At 44.0% G+C, this 24,781-nt stretch overlaps 1 protein-coding gene across 5 annotated transcripts in view; it reads right to left on the bottom strand.

The window, feature by feature from the left end:
* Positions 1 to 4,483: 4,483 nt before the first annotated feature.
* LOC106610874 (coiled-coil domain-containing protein 9B) overlaps positions 4,484 to 24,781 on the bottom strand; it is a 32,195-nt gene continuing 11,897 nt past the window's right edge. For all 5 annotated transcript variants that reach the window (XM_014210519.2, XM_014210521.2, XM_045723439.1 and 2 more), the window contains 9 exons: positions 21,572 to 21,643; positions 18,006 to 18,190; positions 12,577 to 12,626; positions 12,411 to 12,461; positions 12,186 to 12,282; positions 11,498 to 11,531; positions 10,102 to 10,819; positions 9,916 to 9,998; positions 4,484 to 9,452 (listed from right to left, as the gene is read on the bottom strand). In XM_014210519.2, the coding sequence (XP_014065994.2) occupies positions 9,426 to 9,452; positions 9,916 to 9,998; positions 10,102 to 10,819; positions 11,498 to 11,531; positions 12,186 to 12,282; positions 12,411 to 12,461; positions 12,577 to 12,626; positions 18,006 to 18,190; positions 21,572 to 21,643 (1,317 nt within the window). In that variant the 3' untranslated portion in view covers positions 4,484 to 9,425. The remainder of the gene's footprint in view (positions 9,453 to 9,915; positions 9,999 to 10,101; positions 10,820 to 11,497; positions 11,532 to 12,185; positions 12,283 to 12,410; positions 12,462 to 12,576; positions 12,627 to 18,005; positions 18,191 to 21,571; positions 21,644 to 24,781) is intronic.

The following is a 24,781-nucleotide window of genomic DNA, read 5'->3' as shown; positions in this document are numbered from 1 at the left end:
GTGATCTGAAATCGTACATGGAAAATCATGTCAAGTGTTGATGTTTTGGAGTTTGATAGAAGCTGTTTTCAAATCGCCTAGTCTAATTATCCTCTGGTGAAATATGATACATATTAGATGATCAGGTATATCATATCTCTATCCAGTCAAAGGGATTATTGTTGACATAGTTCACTCTTTATCAGCTACCCAGTTCAACAAAGAACCAGTAATATTCCGGCCAATTATTAGTCCGACAGCTCAAAAGGACAGTCCGTTTACTGTCAATGTCTTCATGTGAGCCTAGCACTTCATTAAATCTGGGAGTTTTACAGCAGGCAAGCCACAGTTCGTGAACAGAGGTAAAAAAAAAATTAAAAAAATGGCCCATTGTTTATCAGTCTGCCACATCTTATAGTCAGATCTCTCTCTCTCTCTCATTCCTGCTTCTGACTCACTTCTGGTGAACTCTGGAGAGGGGAAAAACAACAAGCCTGTATGTATGTATCTACTTGAACTGAACACACTGAACGGCATGTGAGGGAGGTGTATCGATTGAGCGCTCGGTAGTTACGGTGCAGAAAGGAAGAAGGAATGCATTACACAATACTGGTCGGAACTATTTCCAGCTAACGCTCTTTGAAAGGCTTATTTTTTTCACTGAGTGGTGGAGAGGTTTTTGTTGCTGGTGGCGAGCATCACGGTGAAATGTAAGCCTCCCGTTGAGTAGTGCTGCACTGCAACCCTGTCATGACGACACCTATTGTAAAAGAGCAGGCAGACAAGTATCAGGGTACTTTGAACAGAATTGTGCACAGAACACACTGGATATCACTACAGCAGTTTCCCTATAGGCCCTACAACATGTCCGTGACAAGGACAGGGAGGGGCTAGTTACCTTTTGACCTCCCAGTCACCCGGGAGAATGTTTACCGGATGGAGTACTCGGTAGGAGATGGCGGTTTCTGCAACAGAGATCCTATTAAATTACAAATTCTTTGCTTGCTGCTCTTTCATCACTGCTCTGTTTGTCCTGACCATGTGACCTGGCCCTAGTCATCACCACACCTCTCAAAAAAAAAATCACCTGAGTCAGAGAATCTAGCAGAATAGAAAAGCTGTCCTGTTGTCCTCTTTTTTAAAGGTATGTGTTTAAAAAAAACAACAACGTTTTTCTCAATCTTACAGCTGCAGCACGATTAGATGTTATAGTATATTGAGCTCAAGCACAGCTACCACTACCGGGGCAATGCAATGCTGAGCAGGCAACATCTTGGGTCCCGGGGTGTTGAGAGTTACCATTGGTCATTAGACTACACAGCTTAATGCCAGCTATAGAGGATGAATTACTGTTGATACTGGTGACAGTGTGTTATCAGAGCAATAGCACAGCCTAACTTTGGATTTGGCAAAACTTCTTCTGTTTATCAGTCTCAGCATGTACTGCAGTGACACCAAGCATTATTTCAATGTGCCAAAATGCCACCCAGGAGAAACCTTTAAAACAAAGGCATTTTAGAACCTCATTGTCTGAACGAGACACGATCACAATACTTGTGAATAATTCATGAGGTTTTGCAACACAGGAGAGCAATATAAAGCAAGATCATAATAGGCTCTTCAATTAACGTCAGGGAAGAATTATGGGCCCGTACATTATTACTGAAACTATAGATAAACTCATGGTGTAGCAGTCACTCTACCGTAAGATAGCATACGGTGCAGTGCAATAAGTTTATACAGTGTCCCAAACCATGCTGGGATTTACTTGACCCTAAGAAAAACAGCTACTGTGTAAATGCAAGTTCAACTGAATTAAGCCCTCTGTTCTCAGGGCCCTTTTTCTATGAAGGTGTGCACGATTTCACCATGACAACATGGGGCACAGGTGCAGAATCATGACATAATGCAATAAGCAGATGGGGACCTAAATGCTGTTCTCTCTCCCTATGCTTTGCAGAACCAGGTTGTGTACTGAACATCTCAAACGACACCTGCCAAGACCCTATGCTGCTTTCTCAAAAGAAAAAGCATTATAGGGAACAACGGAAGTGCTGGTCTCCAGCCAGTTTCGCTGCGGTTCCCAATAGGAAAGATTCATCTTGGCTCATCCGTATTCTGTTTAGAACAACAGTGAACAGGGGAAAAAAACGCTTGCTACTGACACCCACCGTTTTCTGTTATATAGAAGGCTACTGGGGGCTGCCTGGACCTTCAGATTGACTGACCTCTAACCAGTGGAAATCGGTACGACGTCAGTGAGAGAGCGATAGATCTATTTCATACAACACATCACAGTAACAATCCATATAGTGGTCTACCAGGCTGTCTGCTGGAGCAGTTTTATGACACTAACAGTGGAGACATGACGCCATGGCGCAAATCAATAAGGCAAGCTGTACATCGACAGCCTTGTTAGCGGGGCGTGAGGAGAAGAAGAGCAGAACACGCTCGGATAACTCCAGCTGCTGAGGCGTGGTTGGTTGGTACAGCCTGGGCCATATAAGGGCAGAGGGATGACGCACACGCTCAGTTGGGGGAGGGAAGAGACCTGCCAAAGACCACCTGTCCAAACGCAGCCATATATCTAAAATGTCATGGCACCTCAGAGTCACTCTCGCGCACGAGAGAAAGAGGGTTGCATGTCCAGAGCGAAGCATTAGGAGCTTACTTTCCTCAACCCGACACTGAGGGCTGCAAGCGGCTCTGCGCCTGGTTCCGATAAGGAGTTGGCTTTGACAGAGCATGTCTGAAGGAGACACCTTGTGAGGCTTCAGTACCAGCCCTGGGTGAGATGCAGGAGTCATGGACTGAAACATGTGAATGCCCTTGGTGACAGGCTTGGCTTCGCGCTCAGAGCCTTTCTGCTACCAAACGTTACAGTGCTTTACTTACAGCTGAGCTGCTGTCACCTCCTTTGACAGAATACCTTCTGCATTTCAAATCTTATCCCACTGTGTATGAATACTGGTGACATAATCCCACAGCCCTCTTCAATTTCCAGAGCTACCTGTACTCCCACTGTTAAAGCATTGAGCTGCATCACACCCCTCAACATCTATTAGTTGCCACTGGGAGGACTGGGGAGGGAGACCATACTAAATGTAATCAAACTGCAGATTAATAGTTACAGTGAGTTAAACAAAATGTAAGTAATGTAATGAAAGCCTAGAGACTGTGCCCCCATGGCCATGAAATGAGAACCAGATGTGTTGAAAAGGGACAGAGGACAGCCTATTACCTGGAAGAAAACAACAGGCAATGAAACATGAAAGTAAGGGCTGATGCAGACCCAACTGAAAAACAAGGAGCAACAAAGCACTATGCCGAGGTCACAGGACCCAGGGGCTTAATGGTAGAAGGTGGCCCTAGAGAACGCCTGTGGAAAAAGGTAATTAAAAGACTAACACCTTGGAGGATTCTCACCAGAGGAGATGGAGGGAATGGTCTCCAACACAACAGTCCCATGGAGAGCTCATTTGAAATTAATCAAAAATGACTCCCACATGGAGGCAGCTTAACACAGGCAACACCATACCGTCAGTCTCCCATTCTGAAACGCCATTCGTTTTTTTACTGTAAGTTCAGTCAAATGTAATCAAATCAAGGGCATTCATGTGCTGCTATCATGTCATATTACATTATTCAATCTCTTATGGGACACAGAATCATCTTTTTCTAAAGTTGGCAAGCTATCAGTGGTGGTTAAGTACTTTACATAAGCTATGAGATACATATTAGCAGCCAACTTTCCCATGCATGTATGTGAATAATCAGAAACCTCTTGGGAAATGTACTGGTGTTGCTGATCAGCGCTCAAAATGAGTATGTGAAGGTAATTAGACGTGTATATAAAACATGACATATTGTAGTGTACACTGAGTATACCAAACATTAGGAACACTTTCCTAATGTTGAGTTGCACCCCTCAGAAAGTGTTCCACAGTGATGCTGGCCCATGTTGACTCAAAAGCTTCCCACAGTTGTGTCAAGTTGGCTGGATGTCCTTTGGGTGGTGGACCATTCTTGATACACACGGGAAACTGTTGAGTGTGAAAAACCCAGCAGCGTTGCAGTTCTTGACACAAACCAATGCGCCTGACACCGACTGCCATACCCCCGTTCAAAGGCACTTAAATATTTTCTTGCCCATTCACCCTCAATGGCACACATACACTATCAATGTCTCAATTGTCCCAAGGCTTAAAAATCGTTCTTTAACCCGTCTGCTCCCTTTCATCTACAATGATTGAAGTGGATTTAACAAGTGACATCAATAAGGGATCACAGCTTTCACCTGGTCAGTCTATGTCATGGAAAGAGAAGGTTTTCTTAATGTTTTGTATACTCAGTGTGTATATTACATAGGAAAAATACTTTTCACATTCACTCTATTTTCATGCTGTTTGTATAGGTCAGGGTTAGGGGGCAAAATATCATATTTTTTGTGCAGTTGTGCACCTCTGTGTAAAGCATGACAGAAAGAGCAAGACAGAATCTGAAACTGGGGGTACTTTTTTTATTGTGCTGTATGCTAACGTACAACTGTTTTACAATCATGGAATTTGCACTCAAGTTAATACAAAACAAAGAAGAAATTTGACTGTAAAAAAGCTTGATGGACACGTTTTTTTGAATTCTTCACACATCCTGTGAGAGTCCTTGGAGCACAGGGCTCACAGTGATACACATTAATGTTGAAAGGAGCAGTAATATGGCAGACAATCATTTCTAAAATGTTCAAGTGTCATTAGGCAAGGCTTGGTGATAACGTAAATGTCAAGCAATAAATACACTTACCAAACAAACAAACTGTAACCCTTATCTAAAATCGAACAGGCACTGAAGAGAAGTACGTTTTCCACTACAGTCACACGGTTGAAGTCAATTCCACTACTTCGCACAAAAAACCTCCCTACGTTCAACTCTCTCCCCTTCTCCCTCTTCCAGGATCAATTAGATCACTTCTGTTTTCTCCCAACAAATAACTTCAATTCTGTTAGCTCTCAATTTCACTCTTTATTTTTCACCTCCACAGCTCCTTTTCATAACAAATCGAAAGAACCTCAACTTGCTCCTGTAAATTGTCTTGGTTATGGCAATGTGCTTTTAATACCATGTTCTGCAACATGTGCTGTACACTGAATTGCATAAAGAAGTACTCTAAAAAGAAGAATGAAAGTGTTTCATTAATACACTTACTATTTATTACACGGTAAGGCGCTCAGTCATATTTTGTTGTCAGTCTATCAAAGTATGATAAAACGACAAAGGGAAATTAATAATGACCTTTTCCCTACTTTAAATAAAGCAATCCATCCGCTAATGTCAACAAGTAAGAGTTTACACTCCAGCAAATAGTACTTGACAATCCAATGGAGAGAAAGAAATAAAATCCACATTGACCGTTCGTTAATACCACATCACTCTAAACGGGAAATAGTTCCTACATTTTCTTTGAAGAAAAACGATGCAACAATTAACAACCATCATTGATGAAGGAACCTTCTAGCATTTCAGCTACATTTGAACTTTTTTGCCAATACGATTTGCATTTGAAAATAGCATAAAATGTATACTGAACTTTATATTACATAGTAATCCCACACTTAAATAATGCACTTGAATTGACTTTTACTTCATGTAACTGGTTTCACCAAACCAAGCCGTAAACTACTGTATGAATGAATGAGCTATCATATCAACAGATAAGTGCAATGGTCGGAGCTTTCTACTTAATTGATAATAAGAAAAGTTAGATACAGTGCCATGAAAAGGATTTGCCCTCTTTTTAATGTTCTCTACTTCAGTATATTTTTGATACTGAATGTTATCAGATCTTCAAAACCTAATATTAGACAAATGGAACCTGAGTGAACAAATAACAATTACATACTTATTTTATTTATTTTCTAAACATGCAACACCCAATGCCCCTGTGTGGAAAAGTAATTGCCCCCTTATACTCTAACTGGTTGTTCCACCTTTAGCTGCGATGACTACAACCCAACACTTCCTGTAGTTGTTGGTCAGTCTCTCACGTCGCTGTGAAGGAATTTTGGCCCACTCTTCAATGCAAAACTGCTGTAACTCAGTGTGCAAAAAGTTATACTTTTGAATCATCTGTCCATAGAACATTCTTCCAAAAGTCTTGATTATCATCCAGGTGTTTTCAGGTGCCTTTTGGCAAACTTGATTCAACTTTTTGGACGACATGGGTCACATTATGTCTGGTGAAAACCAACCACTGCATTCCACAGTAAGATCCTCATACCAACGCTGAAGCATGGTGGTGGTAGTGTGATGGTTGGGGGATGTTTTTCTGCCTCAGGACCTGGACGACTTGCCTTAATAGAAGGAACCATGAATTCTACTCTGTATCAGAATTCTACTGGAGAATGTCAGGCCATCCGTCTGAGTTGAAGCTTAAGCGCAGCAAAACAATGACCCAAAACACACAATCAAGTCGACATGAAAATGGCTAGAAAGCAACACATTTGAAGTTTTGGAATGGCCTAGTTAAAGTCCAGACCTAATCCCAATTGAAGTGTTGTGGCAGGACTTGAAACGAGCAGTTCATGCTTAAAAACCCACAAATGTCACTGAGTTAAAGCAGTACTACATGCAAGACTGGGACAAAATTCCTCCACAGTGACGTGAGAGACTGATCAACAACTACAGGAAGTGTGGGGTTGGAGTCATTGCAGCTAAAGGTGGAACAACCAGTTATTGAGTATATGGGGCAATTACTTTTTCACACAGGGGAATTGGGTGTTGCATAACTTTGTTAATTAAATAAATAAAATTAGTATATACACTGCATATTTTTTTGTTATTTGTAAACGCAGGTTCCCTTTATCTAATATTAGGTTTTGGTTAAAGATCGATAACATTCAGACACAGAAATATGTGCAGCTCATTGCAGCTAAAGGTGGCACAACAATTTATGGAGTATAAGGTGACAAATACTTTTTCACGGCACTGTAAATACAGCCAGTGTACAGTATAACCATTAGCATATAATGCTAATTATATTTCATCATTCAAATTAGGCCTACTGCTAAGGCAAAGATTGACACAACAACACCAGGTAATTTGATTGACAATCACTTGCGGCGGGTGAAGTTTAAACGCAGGGCCTGTTCAGGTCATGTAGGTTAGACATCCTTAGGAACTGAACTAATACAAGCATTAGGACTGGTATCTTGAAATAATACTTCAAACGTAAACAAAGACAGCCATTCAACATAAGTTTGCCATTCAAATAGCACACTTACATAATGTATGACGTGTCAATACTCATACCTCAAAGAATAAAGTGCTTGTAAGTATTTTCAAGCAGACAAAATTCTCAAAATGACTTAATCTCAACATTTATAGTTTCCTTTTCCCACTGTGAGCAACTAGCATCGTTTCAAATGAAAGAACATTGTGGATGCTAGTCTCACCTTGGCCAACTAGGCACAGGACATCTTCAAAGAGCTATTGGAAGCAAATGTGCTATTAAAGTGGAACTGACAGCATTTTCTGACAAGCGAGCACTAAAATATGGTTATTTTCCTACTTTCATAGAATGTTTGGAAATTATGTAGAGTAAGGCATTTGTGAAAATTCTATAGCAATATATAGTGGGGAAAGCAGCCCTGCATTTGGACAATTAATAGACACTGCAGTAAATAAAACCTCATTAAAAACGTGTCAGTCCTGTCCTGTCCAGACCCGGATTCTACACAGTAGGCCTATATGCAAATAAGCCATTTGCCACATGGACCTGACATCTTTCACTATGAACTGGACTGTGTGTTTACAGGCAGTAGACCCTGTCATCATTCACTATGAACTGGACTGTGTGTTTACAGGCAGTAGACCCTGTCATCATTCACTATGAACTGGACTGTGTGTTTACAGGCAGTAGCAACAGCGTGACTTTAAACCATTAGAAAGCATTCTCCAAAAGCCACAAAATACACCTGAAAATTGATTTCTGCAAATATGTTAACCCCACGGGAGTCCTCTTACATTTGTGAACCTTACAGTCCTATTGATCAAACAACCAAGAACAGGTAGATTATCACTCCCTAAAATCAACAACTAATGTTAGCCAGAGCTAGATGATTTCAAATCTAACGAGGCAAGCACCCTCTCAAACATTTTCAGCTTGTGGTTGGCCCTCAAAATTGCACTGAAACAATGGAGAATAAGTAGCCTGCTAACTCTTCTGCAGCTTGCCTGCCAATGCATGCTTGTCCCAATCTACGTTTTGACAACTGAATGGGAACTGCCTGCCCGCCCATTTGATTGATGCCAAATACATTTGATTGACAACTAAGAGATCTGCATGCTAACTGTGTGTAACGGTCGTTCAAGTTCAGCATAGCTAGCCAAGCGATTCACATCTCTTGCTAGCTAACCAAATTCATCTCTAGCTGTTGCCACCGAAAAATGACATCCTCCCAGCAGCTAGCTCATTTGGCTCAGTGTTTTTAGCTTGTTACATAAATGAATACGCTAGCCTATTAGCCACGTTATGACTGACTTGTGATCATTGCCCTTGCTAGTTTGATTGTAGTGATGGGTCGTTAGCTTGAACATAACTTTTTGGTGAACATCGGGAACCGAATTGCATTGTTGAAAGAGATGTTAATTTGGCTTCCTGATTTGCATACTGCTACTATACAAATACTATGCATACATTCGGGTCCACACTCATTTTTGCAGTGCTTAAACTAATAATAATCTAATAAATTTGGCCAGGTAAAAATGTAATTGAATCCGAATTTCCCGATCTGATATAATGGTAGCCTACTTTTTGGGCTTGACATTGGAGGTTGGTTCTAAAAATCATGGTTCAAGGTCCATTTTTATGCAGTTGGAACAAAGAGCCGTTTCAGAGCCAAATGAGCCAGCTCTTTTAAGTGAACGGAGCCAAATTAGCCAACTCACAGAAAATACTCTGAATGTCCATCACTATTGTATTGACATCCCGAGTTTAAATTATATTTGTCAATATTTTGGACAAAATATTGAGTCATTGAAACTGAAACAGTGCATCCCGAACAGAGGCAGCAAACAATATACCAGGACAGCTGTGATTTACAAGCTGATAACAATATGTTTTGGAATACCATGAAATGTATTGGTGAATTATATGAATCATGCATTGAACTGCATCCATCTATTCTGACAACAATGTCTTACTCTACGTGATGGAATTTTTTGTCAAATAGAACCTATTTTAAAAACCTCTTATAAAAAGTTGGTTTTGTAGCATGAACTGGGAATGTGATATTTTTCACTGATATTATGATTGTCTGTTTGTTTCATATCTGCAAAGTAGTTAAAGTGCTGTGAGTTCCACTTTAAACTAAAAGGCTTACGGTAAATTCTCTACTTACGCATATTTTGGTTTTACATATCGACCAATTCATATAAACGTTGAAAGTCCTTCAAACAATCTTCCCATTTTCTCTTGCCTATGAAAAAAAACAATGAAAAAGGTGTTAAACAATGTGAATTTTTAAATAAGTGTAAGTAAGTACATTATTGTTTTTACTCAATGGTAGGCATACAGTACTTATTTTTGCACAAGTGGTTGGTAATGCACCATGCTACAGTGGTAAGAGCTGGAATCTGAATATGCATTGTCTCTAAGCTATTTTAAATCCACTTGAACACTACAGAAGAGCATAGTGAATACACTCATGCAGCAATCAAATATCCACATTTTGCAGCCCTGATGAATCATACACACTTATCTCTCTATCCATCCAGTTTCTTTCTCATTCGCTCCCTCTCTCAGTCCAGACTACAATGCAGATGAGTCATCCATCCATCCATCCATCCATCCATCCATCCATCCATCCATCCATCCATCCATCCATCCATCCATCCACACCATCCAACCATCCCAGTTTCATCCTCTCAGTCTGTACTGACCTTGTCAGTGCTGGTGGTGTGGGTTGGGTGAGTCTCTCCTGACTCCAGCCTCAGAACAGACAGACTAGAGTCAATCAGTTCCTCTGTGAAGGGAACCCATTTTTTTTTTTAAACGTTACATCATAGTGATAGCTATTCACTGTACCTATTTGACAGGGAGCATCCATGAACAAAACCATAGCCTACCTGTATTTCTATTGCTATTGCTCTTAGCGTGTTCTAAAGGCTGGACAGCATTCTCCTGTGGAGGGGCAGCGTCTTTGACATTGCTGTGTGAAGTGGGAAAAACAGGGGTGGGCACACTGTCATGGCCGCTTTCAGCACACTCTGTTTTGGAGGAATCGGGAAGCTCAGAGCTCTCCTGCCCCGGTGTCTGCCCATCCGATGAGCTTTGTGACTGGACAGCTTCAGCAGGTTTATTACCCTGGTCCAGGGCATTACCAGCATCCTTCTGAGGGCCCTCGGGGGCCTGCTTCGGCTCCTCCACCTCATGGCTGTTTTTCCTGGGGGAGGACACTTTTAAAGTGCTGGCTCCCTTGGTTTCTGAGCGGGCAGAGTTCTGGGCTCCCGTACTGGGCTTCTCATAGGCCCCGGGCCCCTTGATGAGCTCCACCGAGAAGCGGACTTTCTTCTCTGCAGCTCGAGGGGACAATTCCTCAGCCTTCTGTCTGGGTGTACCCTCCTCTGAGGTGTCGGCTGGGGCTTGAAGCCAGTCGGCTTGGTCCAGGGCAGGACTGACGGGTCCACTCACCTCCTCGGTCTTCACCACATCCGGGGTCAGGAAAGACTCAATTTTGAGGTAAACATATTTGACCTCTGGAGTTTCTGCAGTGGAGTCGTCTACGTCAGGCCCAACCAAAGCATCAAGCTCTTCTAAGAATTCCTCCAAACTTGTCTCGGAGGCCTAAAGAACCAAAAACAAATTCCATTGGTAATATGAGCCCAAGCACAGCCATTCTTCATCAAAGCACAGAGCTATACAGAACAAAAATATAAAAACGCAACATACAATTTTAAAGATTTACTGAGCTACAAAATGTCTTTATTACAGACAGAAATACTCCTCAGCACACGTAGTCTACGGTTATGAGGCCGGTTGGACGAACTGCCAAATTCTCTAAAACAACGTCGGAGGCAGCTTATGGTAGAGAAATTAACATTCAATTATCTGGCAACAGCTCTGGTGGACATTCCTGCAGTCAGCATGCCAATTGCACACACCGTCAAAACTTGAGACATCTGTGGCATTGTGTTGTGTGACAAAACTGAACTTTTAAAGTGGCCTTTTATTGTCCCCCAGCACAAGGTGCACCTGTGTAATGATCATGTGTTAATCAGCTTCTTGATATGCCACACCTGTCAGGTGGAGCGATTATCTTGGCAAAGGAAAAATGCTCACCAACAGGGATGTAAACAAATGTGTGCACAAAATGTAAGAGAAATAAGCTTTTTGTGCATATGGAACATTTGTGATTTTTTTTTTTCTCCGCTCATGAAACATGGGACTAACACTTTACAGTATATATTGCATTTATATTTTGTTCAGTGTACATCAAAGCAAAGTATTCAGTTTAAACCCCACCTGCAAATCATCCCCATCCTCACTGGCATCCCATCTGAAATGTTAAAAGGTTTATGATTAGAAGCATTCAGAATGAGTGGTCTATGTACTTCAGTATCCTGGTAACAAAGAATGCTTTGGCACTTAGAAAAAACACTATTTCTGTTCTGTATGGTATCACAGATAGAGAAATATAGCGTGTGAGTGAGACAAGAAGGAAATGGAGAAGGATGATAGGTCCTCTTACACACTTGTGTGTTTAATCATCGTCTCTGCACATCCTGAGAGATGCTCTAGGCTGGTCTCAGCAGTTCTCTTCACACGCTGCTCTTTTCCCATTTGCACCAGCAGCAAAGCCTAATAACAGGCAACTGAGGCCAGGGACCACTGTCTGGACAGACCTGACTGCTCTTTCCCATGGCTAGCTCAATCTCAGAGAACTGCACAGCCACCAACACCTGCCTCTCAAGCACTGCTAACAGACTAAAAGCATTCTAGCCTCACGAATGGCTACAGTATAAAACGCTGGAACAGTTGGCTTTTTAAAATAAAACTGTGTGAAAAAGTGAATGTTTTTTATCATTTGACAAATGTTGTGCTCTTTAGAGTAAGCCCCAGTGTGTTTTGCATAGGGCCAGGCTACTGTATGTATGTGGTTTCCTTCACTCAACACGGGCTGCTACTACAATTTAAATCTGCTGCTACTCACCTCCTGGCCCTCCCAGTCAGCCGATCCTTGCCCTTGGCTTTACTGCTGACCACTGGCACTTTTTTAACCCCCTTGTCTCTGCCCCGTGGTTGCTGAACTGTCGATACAAACAAGAGAAACATCAGAATAGTTCATCCATCAGTAAGTAGCACGTACTTAGAACTTCAACAGTGATGTTGAACTGATTCAGCTGCTGGTGCACAGTTTTTCAGCATTCCAACTCACCCCGTGACTGAGCATTTGATTTGGGGTAACCTCTCCTTGCATTTTTTCCTCCTTGAAATGAAACAAGTTCAACAATTAATGGGTATCACTTGATTACGGTCTGACTATTCCTCAGCGTTTGAGTTGACAAGAATGTTTCCAATTTATTCCAGAGTGAATTTCTCACCTCTATCTGGAGGCCCCTGTACTCTCTCCTCAGGAGATTTATCTGAAAACCTAAATAGAGACATTTCGTTTACAGTAAAAGAACTAAAACCAAATACACAGCCAGGATGTTCCATCAACAGAAGAACTGCCAGATAATGAAGCCATGGTTTTGGTGTTAAAAAGTAAACAGGCAAACTCTTTCATGCCAGGGTTCATGAAGGGTCCCATGCATTTGGACATTCTTGAATATCCGTATTGTTCCACTAACCTAACAATTTACTGCCATATTCATTTCCCTGTATCATTATGTTCTGAGCTCAGAGATAGAATGACACATTGTACAAAGATGAGTATGGTATCTTGAAGTCATGCTTCTACACTCCTCATTCATTGAGAACATCTAAGCTGCTGAATCAAAAAAATAATTTTCTTGCTCTATTTAGTCTCTGGGGCCTTTTTTAAACCATGCCAAAAAAGGAAAGGCATCCCAACCCCAGCTAAAAATAGTCTCCTGTTCTCTCCTCTCTTTAAAGTTAGATGCTTCTTTCTTCTAAACAGTACTTTTATTTATCCAGCCACTCACAGCACATCAGCTGTGTTTAAAACCTAACAAACAACAGAAAAAGAAGGGGGTGTTCATTTTTCTTTTCCTGGTAGTAAGGATGACACTGTCTGAAAGGATAGTGCCTCAATACATAGCCAAATAGTGGGTTTCAAAATCAAATAATGTAGGTTATACACTATATACAAAAGTATGTAGACAACCCTTGAAATTAGTGGATTCGGCTGTTTCAGCCACGTTGCTGACAGGTGTATAAAACTGAGCACACCTCCATGCAATCTCCATAGACAAACATTGGCAGAAGAAATGGCCTTATGAAGAGCTCACTGACTTTCAACGTGGCACCCTCAAAGGATGCCACCTTTCCAACAAGTCAGTTCGTCAAATGTCCACCCTGCTAGAGCTGCCCTGGTCAACTGTAAGTGCTGTTATTGTGAAGTGGAAATGTCTAAGAACAACAACGGCTCAGCCGCAAAGTGATAGGCCACACAAGCTCACAGAACGGGACGCCGAGTGCTGTAGCTCGTAAAAATCGTCTGTCCTCGGTTGCTCACCACCGAGTTCCAAACTGCCACTGGAAGCAACGTCACCACAAGAACTGTTCGTTAGGAGCTTCATGAAATGGGTTTCCATGGCCAAGCAGCAGCACAAAAGCCTAAGATCACCATGCGCAATGCCAAGCGTCGGCTGGAGTGGTGTAAAACTCGCCGCCATTGGACTCTGGAGCAGTGGAAACTCGTTCTCTGGAGTGATGAATCACACTTCATCTGGCAGTCTGATAGACAAATCTGGGTTTGGCGGATGCCAGGAGAACACTACCTGCCCGAATGCAGTGCCAACTTTAACATTTGGTTAAAATTGCTCAATTCTTCTCCAACCAATCTCCTGATTCTGCCTCCTCAACCCTCCTCTCCTCCCTTTCTGCATCCTTTGACTCTCTATGTCCCCTATCCTCCCCTCCTGCTCCATGGCTTGACGACTCATTGCGAGCTCACAGAACAGGGCTCCGGGCAGCCGAGCGGAAATGGAGGAAAACTAGCCTCCCTGCGGACCTGGCATCTTTTCACTCCCTCCTCTCCACATTTTCTTCCTCTGTTTCTGCTGCTAAAGCTACTTTCTACCACTCTAAATTCCAAGCATCTGCCTCTAACACTAGGAAGCTCTTTGCCACCTTCTCCTCCCTCCTGAATCCTCCTCCCCCTCCCCCCCTCCCTCTCTGCGGATGACTTCGTCAACCATTTTGAAAAGAAGGTTGACGACATCCGATCCTCGTTTGTTAAGTCAAACGACACCGCTGGTCCTGCTCACATTGCCTTACCCTATGCTTTGACCTCTTTCTCCCCTCTCTCTCCAGATGAAATCTTGCGACTTGTGACGGCCGGCCGCCCAACAACCTGCCCGCTTGACCCTATCCCCTCCTTTCTTCTCCAGACCATTTCCGGAGACCTTCTCCCTTACCTCACCTCGCTCATCAACTCATCCTTGACCGCTGGCTACGTCCCTCCCGTCTTCAAGAGAGCGAGAGTTGCACCCCTTCTCAAACAACCTACACTCGATCCCTCCGATGTCAACAACTACAGACCAGTATCCCTTCTTTCTTTTCTCTCCAAAACTCTTGAGCGTGCCGTCCTTGGCCAGCTCTCTTGCTATCTCCCTCTCAGAATGACCTTCTTGATCCAAATCAGTCAGGTTTCAAGACTGGTCATTCAACTGAGACTGCTCTTCTGTGTCACGGAGGCTCTCCGCACTGCTAAAGCTAACTCTCGCTCCTCTGCTCTCATCCTTCTAGACCTATCTGCTGCCTTTGATGCTGTGAACCATCAGATCCTCCTCTCCACCCTCTCCGAGTTGGGCATCTCCGGCGCGGCTCACTCTTGGATTGCATCCTACCTGACAGGTTGCTCCTACCAGGTGGCGTGGCGAGAATCCGTCGCCGCACCACGTGCTCTCACCACTGGTGTCCCCCAGGGCTCAATTCTAGGCCCTCTCCTATTCTCGCTATACACCAAGTCACTTGGCGCTGTCATATTCTCACATGGTCTCTCCTATCATTGCTACACAGACGACACGCAATTAATCTTCTCCTTTCCCCCTTCTGATAACCAGGTGGCGAATCGCATCTCTGCATGTCTGGCAGACATATCAGTGTGGATGACGGATCACCACCTCAAGCTGAACCTCGGCAAGACAGAGCTGCTCTTCCTCCCGGGGAAGGACTGCCCGTTCCATGATCTCGCCATCACGGTTGACAACTCAATTGTGCCCTCATCCCAGAGTGCTAAGAGCCTTGGCGTGACCCTGGACAACACCCTGTCGTTCTCCGCTAACATCAAGGCGGTGACCCGATCCTGTAGGTTCATGCTCTACAACATTCGCAGAGTACGACCCTGCCTCACACAGAAAGCGGTGCAGGTCCTAATCCAGGCACTTGTCATCTCCCGTCTGGATTACTGCAACTCGCTGTTGGCGGGGCTCCCTGCCTGTGCCATTAAACCCCTACAACTCATCCAGAACGCCTCAGCCCGTCTGGTGTTCAACCTTCCCAAGTTCTCTCACGTCACCCCGCTCCTCCGCACACTCCACTGGCTTCCAGTTGAAGCTCGCATCTGCTACAAGACCATGGTGCTTGCCTACGGAGCTGTGAGGGGAACGGCACCTCCGTACCTTCAGGCTCTGATCAGTCCCTACACCCAAAGAAGGGCACTGCGTTCATCCACCTCTGGCCTGCTCGCCTCCCTACCTCTGCGGGAGCACAGTTCCCGCTCAGCCCAGTCAAAACTGTTCGCTGCTCTGGCACCCCAATGGTGGAACAAGCTCCCTCACGAAGCCAGGACAGCGGAGTCAATCACCACCTTCCGGAGACACCTGAAACCCCACCTCTTTAAGGAATACCTGGGATAGGATTAAGTAATCCTTCTAACCCCCCCCCCTTAAAAAGATATAGATGTACTATTGTAAAGTGGTTGTTCCACTGGATATCATAAGGTGAATGCACCAATTTGTAAGTCACTCTGGATAAGAGCGTCTGCTAAATGACGTAAATGTAAAATGAGTAAATGGTTCGGGCTAGGCCCCTTAGTTCCAGTGAAGGAAAATCTTAATGATACAGCATACAATGACATTCTAGATGATTCTGTGCTTCTAACTTTGAGGCAACAGTTTGGGTAAGGCCCTTTCCTGTTTCAGCATGAACATGTCCCCATGCACAAAGCGAGGACCATACAGAAATGGTTTGTAGAGATCGGTGTGGAATAACTTGACCAGCCTGCACAGAGCCCTGACCTCAACACCATCGAACACCTTTGGGATGAATTGGAACACCGACTGCGAGCCAGGCCTAATCGCCCAGTGCCCGACCTCACTAATGCACTTGTGGCTGAATGGAAGCAAGTCCCCGCAGCAATGTTCCACCATCTAGTGGAAAGCCTTCCCAGAAGAGTGAAAGCTGTTATTGCAGCAAAGGGTGGACAAACTCCCTATTAAGCCTAAACTGGCCTAGGTTTATCAAGATGTGTACCAAAGTTGAGTCAGTAAGGTCAACTCTACTTCTCCCTGGTTCCATCACATTGCCTTTCAGCTTATTACAAACCACAGGTCAACTTCTAGTGGAAGCGCCCAATGTCTAAAATAGCTAACCAAAGGAGATGGAGGTTAGAGTACTAGGGAGAAGGTAGTTTGAGTACTACATGATAAATATCTTAAGAGGGCATCTTTTCCCTTTCAAGGTCTAAAAAAGCCTTTTTCTAAGAACGGCTCACAAACTAAGGTGAGCCAATAAAGATGTTACCACAGAAAACAAAACACATTTTTGCCAGGTCATCCCTCTTCCCTCTAATGCCAGTCTCCAATTTGCTGTGAATTGTTATTACGGTCTTGTGACTTGTTTGGATTAAGTCTTGTGACAGTGTGAAATCAGTATCATGGGACGAGGCACGGGCAGGGCCACCACATCTGGGGCAACAGGGCACCGACCTCCAGGATTAGTTTTATAGTAATCTCATGCTGTTCAGTATTCTAAAAATGTTGCCATGAGGCTGAGAGAAAATGTTGCCGTTTAAAAGCCGATTCACTGCTATTCTACACATTCTGCCATGAGGCTGAGAGGAAATAGCAGTTTTAAAGCAAATTTCCTGCAATTATAAACATTTTGCCATACCTTATGACATGTTCATATGCTGTCTGGGGGGGCCCCACCATCCAAAAATATATCATTATTTTGGGTTGGAGGCTGGGGCCCCAGGACATAAAATGTGGGTTGTGTTAATACCTACAAACAATTGACATCTTCCATCAGCCTAATTCAACATACTGAAAGTACCTTAGAGAGTCACAACAGGAACAAGCCTATTAGTTCATTACCAGTAATTTGATAAAGGGCCATAGCCATGAGAATAAAAACGTCACAGTATTGCTTTCCCTGTTTTTACCACCGTCTTCTCCACATACATCATTCTGCGCTTCCTTAGAGAACAGTCAATGGCTATGTATAGAAGTAGAGAAAAAGTAGAGAAGAGAGAGACTGGGCTACTTCCTCTATTGCACAACGAGGTAACAGAGCAGGTAATCTGCTTGATGAGTGAGAGTTCATGTGTTAGTTACGTTACAATGAAAAAAAGCATGGTCTATATTGCATGGTAAGACATGACATGTGTGGTAGTTAGCTGCAAGCTGAAGTTGATATGTGAAAACAAAAAGACCAGAAGACGAGCACATACAGAAGAGTACACTCATTTTTAATCGTAACATGACTTTATAATCAAATGAAAAATGAGCACTTAAACATGCATCAAGCAAATGGAACAGCCAAACATGAAGAAACTGAAATTATTGACAATGCAAACTAAAACGAAGTGCAAAGCAGCCAGGAATGGGAGGAGTGGGCTTACATATTCTCTGTTTTGTCCATGTCCCATGCCCGCCTCCACTGGCCATTGGCATTTCTGTGGCGGGCCACACGCTCCCGGTCGATCTGCTCACGCTCCTTCTTCCAGCGCAGGTACTCCTGCTGCTCCTCATTGGACGTGGGGATGGTAAGGTCTGTGTCGCCCGCCAGGCCTGGCCCCTCAGACTTCTGCAAGGAGAACACAAGTACCAGTCATAGTTTAGTGCCAGTGGTGAAAACCGTGAAAGGCTAGAGGTTGCTTTCAACAAACTATGTGAGACAATAGCAATAAAAAGGTCAAAATAACAGCCAACAATCAGCTGGCCTTGGGTTGGTGAAGCCTCTGTGCAGTCCAGAAGATCAGAGGAACATCAGGGGTCTGGGGGAGAACAGAACAAGTGCTCCTGGTTCTTACAAGAGGACATGTATGTAGACTGGATGGGCTTTTATCACACTAGTCACCTGGAGTCCCAGATAACTACACTGTCTGCAGGCTTTCATCCAAGTTATTATCTTGTTTCACTCATTATCCTTCCCATTGAGATTCATCCTCTCTGTCCAGTGTTGGTTGTGGAATTCTGTAGTGTGATGATAGTGGTAATGTTTCCATGGATGACCAAACCACTGGACTGCTACTAATATGCAGTGGCGTGTATTCATAGTTGCCAAGGGAGGCCAGGCTTCCCCAGAAAATAAGAAACATATATTTTATATCTTTCGTCTCTCTGCGTTTCATAATATTCCTTCCATTCGCAAGAGGCTGAATGTATCTCACTGGAAAAAGCATCCGAGCAAGCAAAACAGCGCCCCTCTGTCTCTGTAGGCCATCTATCTGATGCTGTCTGCTCAAAAAGAGTATGACATTGTTGCTGCCACTAGCATTGAATGCAAGGATAGCCAGTGAGCATTTGGCCTCCCTTGATAAAAAATAAAATAGCCAATCAGCGTTGAGCTAAACTGAGTGAGCTCAACTGTGAAAAAAAATAATAAATAAATAATAAAAAATATAAAAAATAACAAATTTTAAAAAAAAATCATTACAAAACAAAATAAATAAAGAAAAACTAAGGAAAAATAAAGATGAAAAAATAATAAAATAAATAAATAAAATTAATTATTTAATAAATATATATATTTTATAAAAGTGTCAAGGGAAGCACGTTTGGATTTGGCTTCACTCCAACCACATCGCATTGAGAGCATACAGTACATCATTGACAGAAACTCGTTGTGCTGTCCTCCGGTGGCTGGCTAGCTAGCTAAAAATTGTCCCTTTCCTAAATTAGCCATGGGTGGAGATAGGGATTTGGACTTTACTTAATTCTGCGTACTGGCCAATGATTATAACGGCGATTCTGATCCAACCATTAATTCATTCATACATACTCTTGGCCTGAGAGGGTGGAAGTTCAATATGAAGCTAGATGTAGAAGGCTAATGTTAACTAGCTAACGTTAACTAGCTAACGTTGCCCATGAAAGGAAGTTAGGCTAGCGAGCAAGCATTTTAACTAGGTAGCCTAGGACAACGAAAAATTAAAGCATGTCATATAGTACAGAGTGATTGACTTTCATCAACATGAAAGAAAGGAGGATGGCATTTCTCTAGGGTGAGTCAAAATGTTTTTTTCTACTTGCACGAACACACACAAAACTATGGACATCCACATCATATTTAGCTTACGTTGATTGTAATAAATCGTTTTTGGTATCTTTTAGTTGTCACTGTATTAGACTAAGCAGAGGTGATTTGATGTTGTTGAAATGTTGAAGTTGATGGTGCTGGAACAGTGGAGGCAGCTCATGTTTTCTTTGCGACTTGCAGTAACTCTCCGTGGTTCCAAATCAATGGTTGTTTAGTGGCTCGAACATGACGGAAATATTAACTTGCTTGACTGTTTGTTACATGCAATATGCTTTGTGGACTTCACCGGACTGATGTTGCGATGAAACGAAGGTGGTTGAATTTATTCTGCCACCGTTTTCTTATTTTGGTCTCAGCCTTAGGCCTATAGATCACGGTGGCGAGGTATATGAACTAACAGGTTATAGAGCAAACAACGCAATTATCACAACACATAGGATGGAATACGTAGTTGTTTTTGGCTTGGCTTCCCCAGTGATTTTACACACACCACTACCATGAGCTCCAGAAGTGGAAAGTAATGAATTACATTAAGCTCTGAGAAATGCCCTTCACAACATCCACATGGCCCCAAAGATGCATCTCAAATATCAATGAACTCTGCCTTAAGGGAGGTTAGATGCTTGGCAAAAGAAGGGAGAAGAACAAGGCTGGTAGTTGTCATTGCTAAGAGTGTGTGCAGGCCAGAGGACATCATGATGATCGGTGAAGATACAGACACAATAACATAGCTACCACTGTGTGGTCTGTGGAGGGTTTTTACGACTGAACCAGGAGACAGACAGACAGGGAGAGCGAGCAGAGACGGGGAGAGCGAGCAGAGACAGGGAGAGCGAGCAGAGACAGGGAGAGCGAGCAGAGACAGGGAGAGCGAGCAGAGACAGGGAGAGCGAGCAGAGACAGGGAGTGACAGGGCAGAGGGATAAACTAGGGGCAGACAGAGGTGATGTTTTCCTCAAAGGTATGGACCAATCAGAGACAGGTAAACATGTGGCTCTCCTGCAGGTGGTATCGGGAACGTGGCATCCGTGATCATCCTCTCCTCTGTCTCTTCTCCACCAGTCCTGGAGGACGCGGGGGCCACAGGGGACAGCACGCCTCACATGTTCTAACAGGCCGGCCCCCGCTGGCTCCACCAGCCGCACCACTAATTAGCTCTTTCAATTTCCTGCCTCTGCAGGCGCTCTTTCCCAGGGTTACAGGGGCCAGGGAGGAGCCCAGGGGAGAACGACCGCCCCTCTCATTGAAGCCACAAAGGTCAAGGCCGACCGCGGTACTGCAGTCATTGTTTTCAGAAAACAGTATCCCTCATTATTGTGAATGGGAAAATGTCAATCTTCGTGTAAATAAAATAAGAAAATCTAAGACAATCATGGTACCAATAATTGCTTCTATTACACAAGATTTATGTCCCTGAACCACTTATTTAAAAATCACAAATAAGTTATGGATAATTCAGTTGCTAATGGCAGCCTGCAGTACCCCAGTCGGCCTTCAACGAGATACTCAATGAGAGGGGGCAGCACTGAGCTGTCAGAGAGGAAGAGGCGAAGCAAGAGGGTCCACTCCCATCAAAATCTGTCCATGAGGGAATACAGCGATTCTGCTTATCAGTCTGCTTCATAAGCAGACCATCTGCCTTCCCGCCTTTGGTACAACGACTCACATTGTACACTGTATCTCTGGGTAAGTCGACAAATCTCTCCCATGAGAGGCCATCTTACCAAAGCTAAAACCAACTTCCTGAGCTTCTAATGCGCCAATGATTCTTAGGAATGCATGGTGTGACGTCAGACGGCTTTGGGGTGGAGGGTACTTGTGTTTTGGAAAAGAGGCAGTCTATCGTCACCTCAGAAGACAGGGACTGTGGTCACAGAGGAATTGCCCCCCCCCCGAGGGCCAATAGGAAGGGGTCTGGTCTCTTACCTGGTAGTAAGGCTCACACTCTGACAGCCAGTGACGCTCCTCTGTCACACCCTTTCCCTGCCCCCCTTCATCCTGAGAGAGAACGAGAGAAAGAAAGAACGAGAGAAAGAAAGAACGAGAGAAAGAGAACGAGAGAAAGAGAACGAGAGAAAGAGAACGAGAGAAAGAGAACGAGAGAGAAAGAGTGCAAGAAAGAAAGTTATCAAATGATGTATTCCTGTCCTCAGCAGGATAACAATTCATGCAGACTTTCAGAGAGCTACACTGCCCCCAAGTGGACACAGTATCAAAGTATTTTTCACAGCCAACACCCTATGAATAGTCAGATCCCTCCTGAGCAGCAACAGCAGTACATACACCTGAAACCTATCTTACCCAATGTTTTTTCTATGACTTTTCATATATGCTATTTATAGTCTTAACACAGCACCATTTTCTTCCCAGTATCCATTCACTACAACGTTTCTATTGCCAACCTTCCACCACTGAATAAGGCCCTAGACCAGGGATCATCAACTAAATTCAGCCTCGGGACAATTTCTTCTTGAGCAGATAGTCAGGGAGCCGTAACATAATTACAAATCATTTGTAGACTGCAAATTGACCGCAAGAAGCACAAACAGATATAATATTTGACAAACAATCATTTCAAACCTTGCTTACATTTGTATACAATCACATCTACCTATTATGCATGGGAATACTTTGGAACAGATTTCCAAGATTACAATCACTTAGTGCTGATTTGCTGGTGATTTTACAGACTTCCGTCCAACAACAAAAAACACTGCCAGTTGGAGAACCCTGCCAGTTGGAGAACCCTGCCCGAGACTGCAGGTTCTACTAGCAAACATCTCCAGAACAGTGAGAGACACTGTGATAGAGGTACTGGGAATTCTGGAATGAGTCAGGGAGACTGTCTGAGGAGTGATTTAGAATACCTTCAGAGTCACACCACTGAGCCTGGGATTTTGTTCCCCTGTGTGCGCGCACACACACACACACACACACACGATCCCTCGCTCTCTCCCTCTTACAACTCTCCCTCTTTCCTCCCCATCTCACAATCTTTCATCTCCCCTCTCCTTCACCCTTCCTTGGCATGCTGCACACTCGGTCCTGTCAGCGGCATAATGAGCCCATTCAGAACAAAATGCAGCCAAATGTTAATTTGATTAAATCATTCTTTCATGATGGTGGGAATGAGGAAACAATGTGGAGGAGGAGAGCATACTCTCCGTGGCTCAGGGGAGAAAGAGACTGGAAGTAGCATGTCTGCACGCCAGGTTCTCTTCTCCCCCCCTTACCCCTCTCTATCCCCAGGGCCTGTAGTGATCGTACCGCCCTGAGGCACTACCTATCACCCTCATATTTTCCTACTGATACTCCAGCCGTCATCCTTTCCCAGAGACTCCCAGTCCTCCTCACCCTCCACCAGGAATGCTTCCTGTCTTCCCATCCTTCCCCTTTCTCATCCTGTCTCAGGGACACTCCCATCCCTCCCCCTGTTCTGTCTCCGGGGTACAGTAGCTACCCCACCCTCCACGATGGAGAATAATCTGGTCTGGAGAGACACAGAAGACCAGAGGAAGACTGGGCAGGGCACAGTGGACCATAGAATCAGCTGTGGATCAGTAGGGGCTATGCTGCTGCAGTAAGAGTGTTGGCTGTCTGAGGAGAGCATAGGGGGAGATTGCTCTGCAGAACAAGAGGTGAACAACATTATATAAGTAGGGTCCAAACAGAAGTGGACCTGGGAGAAAGGCCTAGTTTTCCACGGCTGAGGTGGCTCAAAGCACTGGCCATAGTTCAAACGCTAATTCAGTGAGCATGACATGACTAGGAGCGTCTGACCAGATAGATACAGGCCAGAAACACAGCCAAGGAACATCCTGTTCACCCTGTAAATGTGTCACGTTAAATTGCTGGACCTGGCTGTAGCAGCAGCAGCAGCCTGTAAACACAGGGTAGGGTTCTAGATCATTCTAGGGCCTCCGTCTGTCCTGTCCCAGACCACACTACAACGTTGTGCATCTATCCTCCTGCAGCACTGATCTCTGTTCACAGAGCCCGCCTGACTGACTTTCACATTTCAGTGTTGGAGGATCAACCGTCTGTGATGTGCATCAGCGCGTTGATTGGGCCAATGTGCGTGTGTGTTGATGTGCGTGTGTGTTGATGTGCGTGCCAGACCACAGCCAGAGCACTAGCAGCTGTTCCAGAGACTCTGTGTGCCCAAGGGCTCGAAATCAGAAACCGTATGGCAGCAGCCGGCAGTACTGTGTGTGTGTGTGTGTGTGTGCGCAGAGCTTCTATGAAACAACCTGCATCAGGCAGTTCATTAAAACTCTTCCATCTAGAAGTATTTATAAAACAGCCATATCACTGCATCATAACTCATTAAGTAATAAAGCTAAAGGTACCACTACAAGGCAGGATGTTAGGGATTTCAAATACAGTGACTCAACAAGGAGCATCGTAATTATCCTTCCATTTTCATTAAAATCAGCAAGCTATAATTAAACAATGGCTCCTAAAAGCTAAATAAAAGAAAGAAAAACACTAAAAGACCTTGGAGGAAATACACACACAAACCATTTTCTGAGCTATTTTCCAAGTTATTCACTGCAGTTATTCTCAACGGCCAGCCCAGTGTGAGCGAGCGTAATGAAAGCCCTGGATCAGCTAGATAAATACTTCTCCCAACAGTCTCATTATGGCCATAACAACCAGGCCACTGTAGAGACAGAGGGACTAACAAGCTGTATGTCTGCTGAGCGCTCTCAGCTCTGTCTGAATACAGCAGCTACATCCCACCAAGGCTGTTTGAGGGGCTCTGCTACGGCCCTCCAGATCAGACCTCTGTGGAAAAAAAGACGCCATATACCATCGAATGGGATATTTGCATGTTTTAACACCTGTATGTGAACGGAGGGCTCTCAGACGTGACTACAGTAGCTATTCCAGCCACCCCAGTCATAGACTGTTCTCTCTGCTACCGCACGGCAAGCGGTACCGGAGCGCCAAGTCCAGGTCCAAGAGGCTTCTAAACAGCTTCTACCCCCAAGCCATAACACTCCTGAACAGCTAATCAAATGGCTACCCAGACTATTTGAAATGCGCCCCCCCCCCCTTTTTACAATGCTGCTACTCTGTTATTATCTACAGTATGCATAGTCACTTTAAGAACTCTACCTACATGTACATACT

Source organism: Salmo salar, chromosome ssa09 (assembly GCF_905237065.1).
Source record: "Salmo salar chromosome ssa09, Ssal_v3.1, whole genome shotgun sequence".
Taxonomy (NCBI): domain Eukaryota; kingdom Metazoa; phylum Chordata; class Actinopteri; order Salmoniformes; family Salmonidae; genus Salmo; species Salmo salar.
Note: the sequence above shows the minus strand (reverse complement) of the source record. Positions and strands in the feature narration are given on the sequence as shown.